The sequence below is a fragment of the Hyperolius riggenbachi genome, chromosome 2, assembly GCF_040937935.1.
Source record: "Hyperolius riggenbachi isolate aHypRig1 chromosome 2, aHypRig1.pri, whole genome shotgun sequence".
Taxonomy (NCBI): Eukaryota; Metazoa; Chordata; class Amphibia; order Anura; family Hyperoliidae; genus Hyperolius; species Hyperolius riggenbachi.
The window spans coordinates 247,026,878-247,040,466 of record NC_090647.1 but is presented as its reverse complement, the minus strand read 5'-3'; the positions used below and the strand labels follow the sequence as shown (position 1 = coordinate 247,040,466).

At 40.2% G+C, this 13,589-nt stretch overlaps 1 protein-coding gene across 2 annotated transcripts in view; it reads right to left on the bottom strand.

Annotated features, from left to right (window-relative positions):
* Positions 1–470: 470 nt before the first annotated feature.
* Positions 471–13,589, bottom strand: part of BBX (BBX high mobility group box domain containing) — a 118,273-nt gene continuing 105,154 nt past the window's right edge. For both annotated transcript variants that reach the window (XM_068268458.1, XM_068268457.1), the window contains 5 exons: positions 12,384–12,532; positions 10,128–10,214; positions 7,921–8,112; positions 5,573–5,750; positions 471–4,448 (listed from right to left, as the gene is read on the bottom strand). In XM_068268458.1, the coding sequence (XP_068124559.1) occupies positions 4,364–4,448; positions 5,573–5,750; positions 7,921–8,112; positions 10,128–10,214; positions 12,384–12,532 (691 nt within the window). In that variant the 3' untranslated portion in view covers positions 471–4,363. The remainder of the gene's footprint in view (positions 4,449–5,572; positions 5,751–7,920; positions 8,113–10,127; positions 10,215–12,383; positions 12,533–13,589) is intronic.

Sequence of the window (13,589 nt, the reverse complement as noted above, 5' to 3'; positions counted from 1 at the left end):
CACTTACTTTACCTGTGGTTGATTTTAGACTGCAGTATTTTCTCTTTTAACTAGAAATTCTGCTGCCTTGTCAATAGGCTGACTTGATGCTGCTAACAACTTTTATAACATTATACCTTATAAACACCATCCTACATTAATAGGCAATATAATAACTATGGGGCTCTGCTAGACCTCAATCTCATATTGCAGCCTGGTCTTGACTAGGGATGGTCAGTAAGATGCAAATGATTATGAGCTGATGCAGACTTCATGCTCTTTTATGGAAATGTATGTAGCTTGAAAATTGACCAATGACATGAATCCACTGAGACATTTGATTGGTCTGTTTTCAAGCTTAAATTTACAAACATTTTTTTGGGGGGGATTGTTTGCATCTCATTGACCATTCCTAGTCCTCACAGGGCAGGTGCATCTGGCCTTAGTGGGTCTCTTAGCACCAGTCTCAGATTAAATAAAGCTTAATAAAGTTTTTAAGGCGCAATACTTATTCAGTTTATTACACAAATCCATCCATAGCTAGTTCAGGTTAAAGGGATGAGTTGTCTGCCCTGCGGTATGGCCAACCATGTACAGTAGTCTCAGACAAGCTCCGAGTAAAATGAAAGAGACAGATAAGCTCCACAACAGGTATAAACATACAAAGCAGAACATGGAGTGACATGTTGAGAATTTGTGCTAATCATAATTGTTACCTGATTATGCCAATGCCTTTCCAAAAAAGATTAAGTGCATTAGCAAGAAAACTACTGAAAATCACTTCTTCAGAGCCACTACGGCAAATATCTGAAAAACTAAGTAAAGCTTTGCAGGTGTCTGCTACTCTTAGTGCCTAGCAGCTTAAAAATCATCTACAAAAGTTTCAGAAATCAGGCACTACCACTACTCTAAAGGAAAGCCACTTAGGTTTAGTAACTCAATCATTCACATAAAAATAAGGATTTTTCTCTTTCCTTTTACAAAGGTACCATAGTCATACAGAAATATCTAGGAACAGTATTGAAATGTTATTTTGGGGCAATCAGACAAAAATAGATATATATATATAGCTATATATAGGGGGAATTTTGAAAAGAAATACACTTGTACCATTGTTAAGGTGCAGAGAGGGGCAAACAACCTTTGCAAACTAAAATATTTTTTTTTGGATTGCAGCTAATTAGGATTCAGGAAGAGCCACACTTCATATAGTGACAAAGGTCTATGTAGGGTGCTAAAAGTGCTAAATAGGAAGGTGAATTCTATATGGTTAAAAAATATTTCATTATGATTGGCAGAAGTTATAGCTTTTTCCCGCACACACACAAAAGCCATCCGTAAAAAGAGAATGGTATAAGCTCTCTCACTATTGTATCAGCAGGAAGAATACTGGCTGCACAAACATATTTACACGTGTATAACCAGTAACAACACTTTTAAATAGGCTAAATATAGGTCTGGTAAGTAAAGCGACCTTGTCAAACGCATCTACAGTTTATAACTTACGCCAGCATTGCCTGTACCTTCATTCTTACAAAAGTCATCATTCAAAATGTCTGCGGATATGATCATCATCAACGTTTAACGACAGGCTAATATAACTGACTACAACACGTTAGCATCAGTAGAACTAGTAATATTCCAAGCATCTAGTCTTGAGGTTCTATTTCATTCACATTTAGGCAGTGCACCCAAAGGCCCTACATTCTTTTTCTGTTACCTCTTTCAGTCACAGGAAGTCTTTCTTGTGGGATATGTACATAATTAGGACAACACTTTCTGACATATTTGATTTGGGATACTTGCAAAGTGATACATTATCCAATATAATTATTTGAATTATTCATCTATATCTACAGATGGCTGTTAAAAGATAGCAGAGATTGACTAAGTCTACAGGAATTCTCTGCAAGCACAAGAGAACGAGGCAGGTTATGAGCTCCGTTTAGAATGCTAATATTCCTGCTTTGCCTTCCAATTACTATTATGTAACCATGTTTCATGGGAAAGCAGTAGAGTTCTCAGAATATTTCAGAGAGTATGTGAGCGGCAAGCACATGCTTCAAAAAGCAGGAGACTTTCCTACATAGCCTGCTGTAGATATCATCACACCTCAAAAGAGCAGTGGGAGGTCAGAGCCTTGAACATGTGCACCAAGTGGCATAATCAAAAGCCTGAGTATCCGGGCTAACTTTCTCTACGTGATTTAAAGCTAGTTATTTAGTGATTACAAAAAAAGGCAAAATTGCTTATTGCTCTAAGAAAACCCAAATCCTAAACAGAGTAGGTCATGAAATAATGCTGCACACTAACAAGAAACCCAAAACTCTAGAGGTTTGTGTGATGGAAACAAAATCCTTAAAAGAAAAGATGTATTATGTATGCATAACAGAAAATGTGCCTGATCTGCCACACGACCCAGTGGTGTGATTAATCCTCAGTGAGGAGGCAATTTCATGTGAATGGGAAAGCTGAGGGTTTCTCCATACAGCTACTGCTTTGCATGAGATCTGTGAGAACACTGTATTGCTTTTCAAAATCACTTTTCCAGTGTTAAGCTCAATACACGTGTACACAGTCTTGGCAAAAAATAAATAAAATAAAATAAATGACCGTAAGCCCATGCATATTGTTGTCTATATTGTCTATAAGCCAACTCTGGACCAGTGGCTAGTTCTTCCCACTGGGATACACCTAATGTAGCTGCTCAAGGAGGTCATATGGGAAACGGAATCAGAAGCATGTGTGAAATATATCTGACCTATTGGACAACTCCTGGTTGTGCTGGGAGTCATGAAACACTTAATGTGACCTAGTCTGGAAATATCAGCACCAATATTAGTATCAGCTATCTACACTATTTGCATCTAACACTTATATACCGAGTGCCTGATTTATTTAGCTACAATTCAGATACTGTATATAAACACACTTTTTGTTGGTAGTGTTAAGGCCATTAAAAGATGCAATGGCTTTGTATTCTTCAATATACAATGCAACTGATTTAATGTATTTACTATAATTACAGCCTTCAATGAAAAAGCAGCCAACAACAAATGAGATGTAAAAATGGAGGTCATAAAAATGCCAAATAATAATAATGAAAAAATCATCTCCCTAATGTCAATGATGGTGCACTGTCAGTGCGAGTGCATAGTTAAAGATTTGCTTTTTTGGAGTGACCCGACTACTAGCTATCCCTGATCAGTAAGCTTCAGACAAAACACTAAAAGCATAGTCAAAAATAACTGCATTGCAAGTGAAATAAGACATCTGCTAAAAGATATGCCACAATGTTAAATACCGTTAAAAATGAGCCAAGTTACACAACAGCATTAACAGTAATCAGATTACCTGTTCTTATACTTGAGGATTTAAAAAGAAATGGTAGCTGTAATTGCTATGTAAAAAAGTAACTGCACGAAATAAGAAAAAAAAATGTTATATATAATCAATGGGCAACATTTTTTTTTCTAGTGACAGAAAATACATTGGTGCCAGAACAGAATGCTATTTTACATGGGAACAGAATGTCTCATTTTCACTGCTAAAATAGTAGTAAAACATTACTGCCACACCGAAAGAGTATCTGTTAAGGCTTACAAATGAGTTAGGAACATGCATATCTTGCATATCACTGGCAGTTATGCAACATGATACAGAGCAATTATTTCATATGTTGTCAGTACATTAACATTGCTCTTCAAACTGAAACAAAAGTCATTGGTGGCAAAGAAAGACTAGGTTTATGGCACTTGGCATGCTGCTTTTGAATATGAAGCAGAACCTGTATCCTAGAGTGAAATAACTGGAAGTGCAGAAGACAAGGGATCGCAGACAAGACATGTGACAACCCTAACAATGGTACACCTGAGCCTACAATTTAGGTCTTCCTGGAACATCTTTTAAACTCAATTTTAATATAAATGTAAGCATAAACTATTATATAAACAATTTTTGGAACGTAAATCCTCATTTACAAAAATGACCAAGTATAGCTATTATCTAGTGCAGTGCATCATTATTTTTTCTTTTTCTTATTCTTATTTTTTTTAATAACTATTATATGAAACTAGTATCACGCTCGACTTCTTACAACAGCTTCTCTATGGAGACACAGTGCAGATGGCCTCCCACTTTCACTCTTCGTCCCATTGTTAGCCTTGGTAGAAGGCCTGCATGACTATCAGACCATTTGTTTCCATTAGTGGACCACGGAAAAGTCAAGCTTCAGGGCTACGCCCTAACATAGAGCTTCTGGCTTCAAGTGAAATCAGGGTCCCATTCTCAATTCTGCCCATTTCATGGATAAATTCTGCCTTGCTAAGTAAGGCTCAAGGCTTATATTTAAATACGGAGCAAAGTCTCATCATAAAGTGATGCTTCATTGGTCAGCACAGGAGATGAGCACAGCCGTCTGGGGGATGTCTTTCTTCTGCCCATCTCTAGAATGGGTGGCCCTAGGACTCCTGGGGTGAAAAAACACAAAGTCACACTGTAGAATAACCGCCCTGGTTACATAATAAAATGTACACTACTGACAGCAAACCCAGAACAAGCAGGAAGATAAGTCTAACAAGGAAAAATGCAGAGTCAGATAAGAAAGTTTCAAGTTTAAAACCCATATCTCACAATACCAGCTAATCAATATAGTGGTCAGTGTGCTCAAGTGTTACTTTCTCAGAGTGAAATTAGGCTTCTTCAGCCTCACAGGGCCAGAAGCAGTTGAGTGAACATGTGGATGGCACAGACTTGAATAGAGAATGCAGCCTGTAGAATGGCAGCAATGTTCTCCCCAAGCCCCACCAGCCGGGTGCTCCACCCGGCTAATTTCGCAAAGCGCCCGGCGGTCTTTCTCACTCTCCTTCTCACTAGCCTCCTATCTGACCCGGCCTGACAATACTGCAAACCTGAATCATGTAATTCATGCAGCAGCGTTGTACACAGGTACAGCAGACGATCTTCCTTACACTCTCTGCTGCTGACGCACTACAAAAGAGAGCTGCTAGCGTGTGCCTCTCATCCTTTTTAATATTTGCTGCAGTCCTAACTGGCCTCGCCTCTCCATGTAGTTCAGTGCCGGGGTAATCTTTTCCTATGTCTTTGAAAAGCCTACTGTGCAGTATGTGTGTGTAGTGTGTTCTATGTGATTTCTCTGTGTCCCCTGTTGGATGGCTCTGAGGTCCTTGGCAATTGCCCAGGTTGCCCTTATGGAAGCGCCAGCCCTACATTTCTCTGTCTCTCGCATACAAAGTAGTAGTAGTACAGTAGGAGTAGTAGTAGTAATAATATTCCCTCTCCGAGTTATAGCAACTTGGAGGGAGATGTATTATGTATGCAATAGAGATGAAAAAACTGTATTGTTCATAATTTGCTTTTTGTACAAAAAGGAATTCAGAAAAATAAGGCATTTTACTGCATGGGAGTGGATGTGTACTTGGAGATGGGCATACTGGGAAAGTGCAAACACTACTCTGTTTGTCAATCATCCAATTATGTTTCTATTTCACTGGTAATTCTTTTACTTCAACCTTCATCAGTCTTCTAAGGTAAAACCATTTGGGAAAAGTAATAGCAGGGAGATGGGTCAAACCTGTGAACATTTTCCATGGCTGCCACTTCGGCCAAAGCAGCTAGACTAAAGAATGCAGACATAGCCGGCATGTCTTGGGTAATACTGCAATTCTGTCCAATGTCGGTGTCTCCAGTGATTGTCAGTTCTGCTCTGCAGGTTCCCTCCATGCTGCAGCTATTTGGGGGTACTTTTTCATCTATAAAAAAACCAAATAAACAAAAGAGATACTTAAAGAGAATCTGAGATGGAGGAAGAAAAAAAAAATTATGCATACCTGGGGCTTCTTTCTCCCCCCCTTCAGGCTGATCGCTCCCTCAGTCTCCCTCTGCCGTGGCCAGGTAGCGCGACAGGGGCGGCAGAACGCTCCCAGCCACAGGAGTGAGACAGGGAAGTGCACACGGCTGGACTGCGCATTTGCCAATTTGTGGATTTACCAGGTTGCCTAGCAGGATGGTGAGGGAGCAATCTGCCTGACTGAGGCTGGAGGAAGCACCAGGTATGTATACATTTTTTTTTGTTCCTCATCTTAGTACACTTTAAAGTGAATGAGTAATAGAATAGAGTAAAAAAAAAAAAAAAAAAAAAGCCACATACTTGCCTAAGGAGAGGGAAGGCTCTGGATCCTATAGAACCTACCTGTTCAGTCCTAAGATTCTGTGTGTTCTTTTTAAACATTTAGTCATATGCACAGAAATTCTTGTTTCTTAAACACCCACTGTATCTATTTGTAGGTTTTAAAGCAAACCTGAAGTGTAAATATGCTGATGCGATAAACTATTGTATCTACAGCACTACTCCTACATATGGCTTTACTGGTATCCATAATCTTATTTTGTATATAAAAGGCTAAATATAAATCTACCGTATATGACAGCAGTTTTTTTTTAGATCTCACACAGGCAAATCCTAAGCTGTTGTACTTCCCCCCATCTGTTCCCCACACCCAGTTGAGTTTCTCACCCCCACTGAGCTGTAGGTAGTGAGACGTAAAATACTTTATATTTTTTTATATATAATTAATTTATCTTGTATTAAAGGACATCTGAAGCAAAAACCAAAAGTTTTTATGCATACCTATGCAGAGGACCCCAGGCACCTCATGGGGCTGGAGGAAGCCCCAGGTAAGTGTAAATGCATGGCTTGAAGCCATCTCAGGTACACTTTAACGAAAGCCCAGAATCAGGGGAGTGATTTTATAGTGGTGTTCACTAACTGGTAAAGTTAGAAACAAATTGGATAGAAACATTTTCCAGTTAAGTCCCAGAGGTTACAAAAGAAACCAGTGGGTGAAATATTATAATTATCTTGTATTTATAAAGTGTCAGCATATTTTACAGAGCAGATTTTAAGATTTCAGCAGGCACTTCAATTACATAAATTACCCTAAATCTGAAAGATTGTTTTTAAAATGGAATAAACTGTGTTTGCTTTGTGGAACCATTAGGTGACTAGCAACAAAAATAATACTAATAATCAGTAACCACAAAGTCACTGCATGTGAAAAAGCTGCTAGACACCTGCTTTTGTGAAGATGTAAGGGCCCGGTTTCCACAGGCGTTTATGATGCAAGGCGATCACCGCATTGCCTCACATCCCCCCGCAGATACTTCCGGTAGTCATGCGGCTTCCCATCAGCGGCTATGGGGAATTGGATGCAATCTGTGGAAAACTACAGCATGCTATTCATAATTTCCACCGCATTGCGCCAGTCCGCACAGGTAAATTCCTGTCAATGGAAACTGATTGACGTGAATTGGTTGAATTTTCTTGCGGGGCGATGCAGTGATCGCATTGCAGAGCGTGTAGTGGAAACCGGCCCTAAATGAGAAAATGCTGCTTGCAAAATGCTGTTCTCCATCAAAAGACAAAGGATGTGGTCCGCAACAAAATCTCTCCACAAAACTCTGTAGTTTATTTAGGGCGTATCCTCACAGCAGGTAAAAAGTACAAAAGCTGACATGTTTCGGGCCATGCGGCCCGTAATCATAGCACAATGGTGTGCTATGATTAAGGGCCGCATGGCCCGAAACATGTCAGCTTCTGTACTTTTTACCTGCTGTGAGGATACGTCCTAAATAAACTACAGAGTTTTGTGGAGAGATTTTGTTGCGGACCACATCCTTTGTCTTTTGTTCTAGTTCTAGGCCTGGCTGCCTATGGTCCAGCACTGCCTTCCACAGTGCAGTTGAGCGGTGGTTCCTTTTTCTTATTTGGGTTTCTCCATCAGTTATTTATCAGCTGCCCTCTGCTGGACATTAACTGTAGAGTAATTTAGCTCTCATTACTAAATGCAAAATTCCAATAGCTCATCTTAGGATCTGGAAAACATCACACAGCTTAATGTAGATTTGTGGTCTCTTTCTCACCTAAAACTTCAACAGCTGAACCAGCCTGACAGTCCAGAGACCTGACAAGATGGGTGATTTTAGTTTTCCTTGCTTTTCTCTTTTGACTTCCAACCAAAGGTTCCTGATTTGCAGCAAGATCTGGAATGTGCAGAGTTGAACTGGTACTGCTCATTGGCATATTTTCACTGCTGATCTTGTCTTCTGTTATGGCTGCAAGACAAACTATAGTAAGCGATATACTCTACTATATGCACATGGTATAACCATCATTATATAACTATATTTGCTCTGAAATATAGTTGTATAGACTACTCAAACAAATGTAAAATTACCAAACTGCCCTCATCTGTGCTTGATCAGCATAAACCAGCTAACCAGATTCTATTACCCGTGATCCAAACCCTTTACAAATATTAACCATCACTATGTTGGCCTAAGTCCGCACACCACAGCAATGAAATAGACACTTAACCATGGTGACACTTAACCATGGTTTCTGTAAAATTAAATGTGTATCTGTGCAGTACCTGGTTATACTTGATGCATTTCTAAGATTATGCTTTGGGGAGCAACACTGTGCAAATAGTCAGAGACATAAGTGGACACTGCACAATACGGGTGATCAATAAGATGCAAAAAAAAATTGGAGTTGATGCAGCATTATGCCAATGAACCAAACTAAATCCTGCTGACATAAAATTCGATTGGTCCATTTTCAAGCTGCATAAATTTGTTTAAAATATGTGCATAATCCTGCATCAACTCAGAATTATTCGCATCTCATTGACCATCCCTACTGCACAACACTGGTAAATATGCCACAGCACCATGTAATGCTTCAAACAGGAGGTTGGATGGCACCACATACAATAAACGAATGGTCAAAATTCTGTCAAGCATACCAATTCTACTTAACCATTTACCAAAGGTCCATAGTCCCCAGTTTCAATGTTCTGGGATTGTTCAGGGATCAGCGGAAGTCAGACTGTGATTATTCAAAAAATGGCTAATTAGCTTTCGGGTCTCTGCTGGAATAATCACCTATTACATTTAAACACTTTAAAATAAGAGACACAGACAGAAATGCAGTTTTACCTGCTGGTGGCAGTACATGCATGGGCTATGATAAAATTGGTACTTATCCGTTAGCCGGGTGCATCCGGCAGGTGGCGCCAATTACTATTCCAGGCCGCCATGGATAGTAGGGAAAGATGTAACTCTGGTGGAGTTTTGTCGCCACCTAGAGGATGCGCCCGGCTAACGGATAAGTACCATAAAATTACACTGTCCACCAGCAGGTGACTGCAAAGTTTGTGATGGCTTGCAGTTCTCTGCTCCACCTACTGGTGGCATCATGGACTGACTGCTATGGACTTGCACCTCTCCATCAGCAGGTGGCTTCCTACAGGACAGATTTGTATTTCAGTTTCACTTTCAGACGTTCGCATCACAGAGAAATCACATATCTTCATCAGCAGCTGTTCCTCAGTCCGTGGATTAATTATGCAGTACTTGTGGACTGCCTACACTTGTGGACTGCTGCTGATTTCTAGACAACCTGTTCCCTTAGGGCTCTTTCGCACTAGAGCCATTTTTTGTTGTTGATACTTTGCGTTAACCAAGGTAAAATAAAAGTACATAGACTTTAATTTTACCTTTCACGCTAGACGCTGCGTTTCGGCTCAACGCACCCGGAAGCGGTGAACCACCAGGAGCCGGTGTTTTCCCGTCGGGTTAATTACTACCGCCGCTGATTGCGTCGCACCACACATTCCCGACATGCCACAGGCTATTCAACGTGCAGGAAACGGCTCCTGCACGCGTTGTCTAATGTGAAAGAGGCCTTATACTTGTTATTCTGATTATCCAGTCCTAACACTGCATTATGCCTAGCAGTTGCTGGCTGATTACCTTATTATGTAAATGAAAATGCATGTCTCTGTAGGTTGCATTGAAAGGCAGAGGCATGAACTTTGAATTACAGGTTCAAAACATCTCTCCTCCTCACTTGGTAGCCATGTTTTGCATATATCAGAGTGTGATCAAAAATATATCATGCTAAATAAAATACATCAAATACCAGTAGCAGTAAGTATCACTTTATGAGCAAACAAGAAATTATGTTTGGCAATTTAAAACAGTTTGTAGATGCCTAAACACTACAGTGAGAATAAGAAGCAGAATGAAAGATCAGCCACTCAAAATGCAATTAGAAAGGGAATTACCTTTATCTATTGTGTTTTGCTTCTCCTTTTTCTGCTTGTATTTGCTCACAATTTTGTGAAACAGCTTCTTTTGAGATTGTAAAGCACCTTTAAGACAAAAGATATTAACATACTTGTCATATTACATTCCCTTTGTTAAAATACCAGTACACACAATTTCCTCATACTTATTCCAGGAACACACTACTCCTGAGCAATGTGACTAAAAATCATCAAGCAAAACTGCTTAAAGGGATACTGAAGTCTCAAAAAAATACTTAAAGAGAATCTGTATTGTTAAAATCGCACAAAAGTAAACATACCAGTGCGTTAGGGGACATCTCCTATTACCCTCTGACACAATTTCGCCGCTCCTCGCCGCATTAAAAGTGGTTAAAAACAGTTTTAAAAAGTTTGTTTATAAACAAACAAAATGGCCACCAAAACAGGAAGTAGGTTGATGTACAGTATGTCCACACATAGAAAATACATCCATGCACAAGCAGGCTGTATACACCCTTCCTTTTGCATCTCAAGAGATCATTTGTCTGTTTCTTTCCCCCTGTTCTCATGCACTGAAGTTTCAGGCTGCTCGTTTCTTCCAGCAAACAGCTTTGCCCTTGTCTGTAATTCTTCAGTATGTGAAAGCCCAGCCAGCTCAAAGGACTATTTATCCAGCTTGTAAAAGATGAGAGAAGCTGCCCTAATCTAAATAATACACAGGCAGTGTGCATAGAGGGGCCTGGAAGGGGGAGTTCATAGCAGAACCACAACACTGAAGAACTTGGCAGCCTTCCAGACACAGGCCGACAAGTCTGACAGGGGAAAGATACATTGATGTATTACAGAGACAGTGATAGTATAAAGTGCTGCAGTAAGCCAGAACACATTAGAATAGCTTTTGGAACTTGTAGGATGATAAAAAACAGGATGCAATTTTTGTTACGGAATCTCTTTAATGTGAACCTTAACTGATAAAAAAAAAAAAGTGTTTCACTTATCTGGGGCTTTTACCAGCCCAGTGCAGACATCCTGTGCCCACGCCGTTTCTGGCCACTGGCGTCCTTGATCATGCTCCCGTTGCCGGAAAATCTTGCACTGTGCATGCGAAGGACGGCGACAGCAGCGTGATCGAGGATGCGCAGGCGCAGTGGCCACCGACTGGCCAGTAGCCAGAAACAAAACTGTCTTGCTGCAAAGGACCGGTGGATCGGTTTGTCCCGGCGCAGGCACAGGAAGTCTGCAGGTGGCCAGTAGAAGCCCCAGGTAAGTGAAACTTTTTTTTTTAATCGGTTAAGGTTCACTTTAAGACTCCTGTGGGCGGAAGCGGTCTGCGTATGTGCAGTAAGCAAAAACTGTTATCGCGCAGGGTGCTCCCGGCCACAAAAGCGCAATCAGTGTGCACACGGCTCAGGGCAACGCGTGCGCAGTAGCCACCGACGTGCCAGCTTTGCGAGGGTCACCACTGCTGGCTGGAGGGAATCAGGAGGATGTCATGGGCACAGGATGACTCCAGGGGGCTGCAAGATGCCCCAGGTAAGTTAAAATCATTTTTTTAAACTTATGTATCCATTTAAGCGATCAGAGCACTACACTGTTTGTTTTAATAGAATGTTCTTAGAAAATCTATTGTATTTGTGCTTTGATGTTGCTTCTTGAGCTAGCCACAACATTACTGAGGTAGGTGGCCATAAGACATTCAATCATTTGAGTGATTTTTGGATTAACAGTGGTTGAAAATGGCATCTACTGATGACTGAAATGCAACTTATTTATCAACAGCGAATGATCGATCTATCAACCTGATCTGACCTCACACAACATATATCATATTTTCCAGAGGTCAGTGAGTCTTGCAGACAGAATACAGGGAGTTTCTACTAATGGCCCCTGACCCATCATCATCGCCGGGTACTCCCTGTGCTCTTCCCAGTGTGGGCTTGCAGAGTACACAGCTGGATCAGCAGGCAAATGAGTGACATGACATAAGGCACAAGAGTGCCTGTCACATGTAACTCCGTGATCAGAGGAAGCCAGCACTATTCATAGTGCTGGTCATCTGTGCGATATATTAAAGACTTAGTTGTACAATATAAAGGTTTGTTGAAACTAATAAAATGAATGTTCTAAAATACAGGATATTGTAAAAGTTAAATTCATAAGAATCAGGAGATTATCATTAGTAGCGTATGCTGAACACAAACAGCATGTGACCAGACATTTGTTTATTTCTATGATTATTGGTGACAACAGAGGACATCACTTCAGAACAATCACCTTTGTTGTTAGCTTTCTGTTGCTCAGCTTGGCCATTGTTAGGCTTTTTGTTTTTCTTCTGAAAAGCATTTTTGCGATCGAATGTCACAGGGCTGTACTGAGGAAGGCTATTAAACTTCTTCTCAAACTCTTCCTCCAGCTTAGCCAAACTGCAAATAAATGAATAAAGTAAGAAAACACCCTGCAAGTATAACAACTGTCATAAACTAGCATTCACCAAATTGTTCAGTAGCGGTTTTGTTTAAAGGGACTCCGAGCAGTGCAGAAACTATGGCAAGATGCATATCATTTTAAAGCTCTCTTTCTCCTCTTTCCAATGATATATAAACCGCCGCCCTACGCCTTTTAGTTTTTGCTATTTTCACGATTGAAATTGCCACGGACGCGATTTCAATCGCGAAAATAGAGAAAACTAAAAGGCGTAGGGCGACGATTTAGGTGTCGCCAGAAAGAGGAGAAAGAGGGCTTTAAAATGATATCCATCTTTCCATAGTTACATTGTATTACACAGGACGACACTTTCCCCAGTGTCAGCAGCTCCATTCAGCAGAATGAAGCTGCTGACTTTAGGAAAAAGTCGCCCTGTGTAATACAATGTAACTATGGAAAGATGGATATCATTTTAAAGCTCTCTTTCTCCTCTTTCTGGTGACACCTAAATCGTTGCCCTATGCCTTTTAGTTTTCTCTATTTTCGCTATTGAAATTGCGGCCGCGGCAATTTCAATCGCGAAAATAGTGAAAACTAAAAGGCATAGGGTGGCGGTTTATATATCATTGGAAAGAGGAGAAAGAGAGCTTTAAAATGATATGCATCTTTCCATAGTTTCTGCACTGCTCGGAGTCCCTTTAAGTATTACAAAGAAAAACTGCAATGACAGTATCTGCACCAACATACTGTAGTAACAGACATATAGTAGAATATACTGATAAGAACTGAATGTATAGTGGACAGTAAATCATTGAGAATATGGGTGTGTATATTTAATGTACGTTCAAACACGGTTTCTTTACTGTTTGAATAACATTTGCTTAAAGCCACCATCAAATATATTGCAACCATAAAACACTTCAAACAAAGGATAAAAAAGTACAGTGATTTAATAGAAATAGAATTCAAAGTAAAGATAGTCAAAAGCAACTAAATAGCAGCAATCATGCTGCTATATGATACCGAATTTAAATGGGGCGCAAATATAAAAACAAC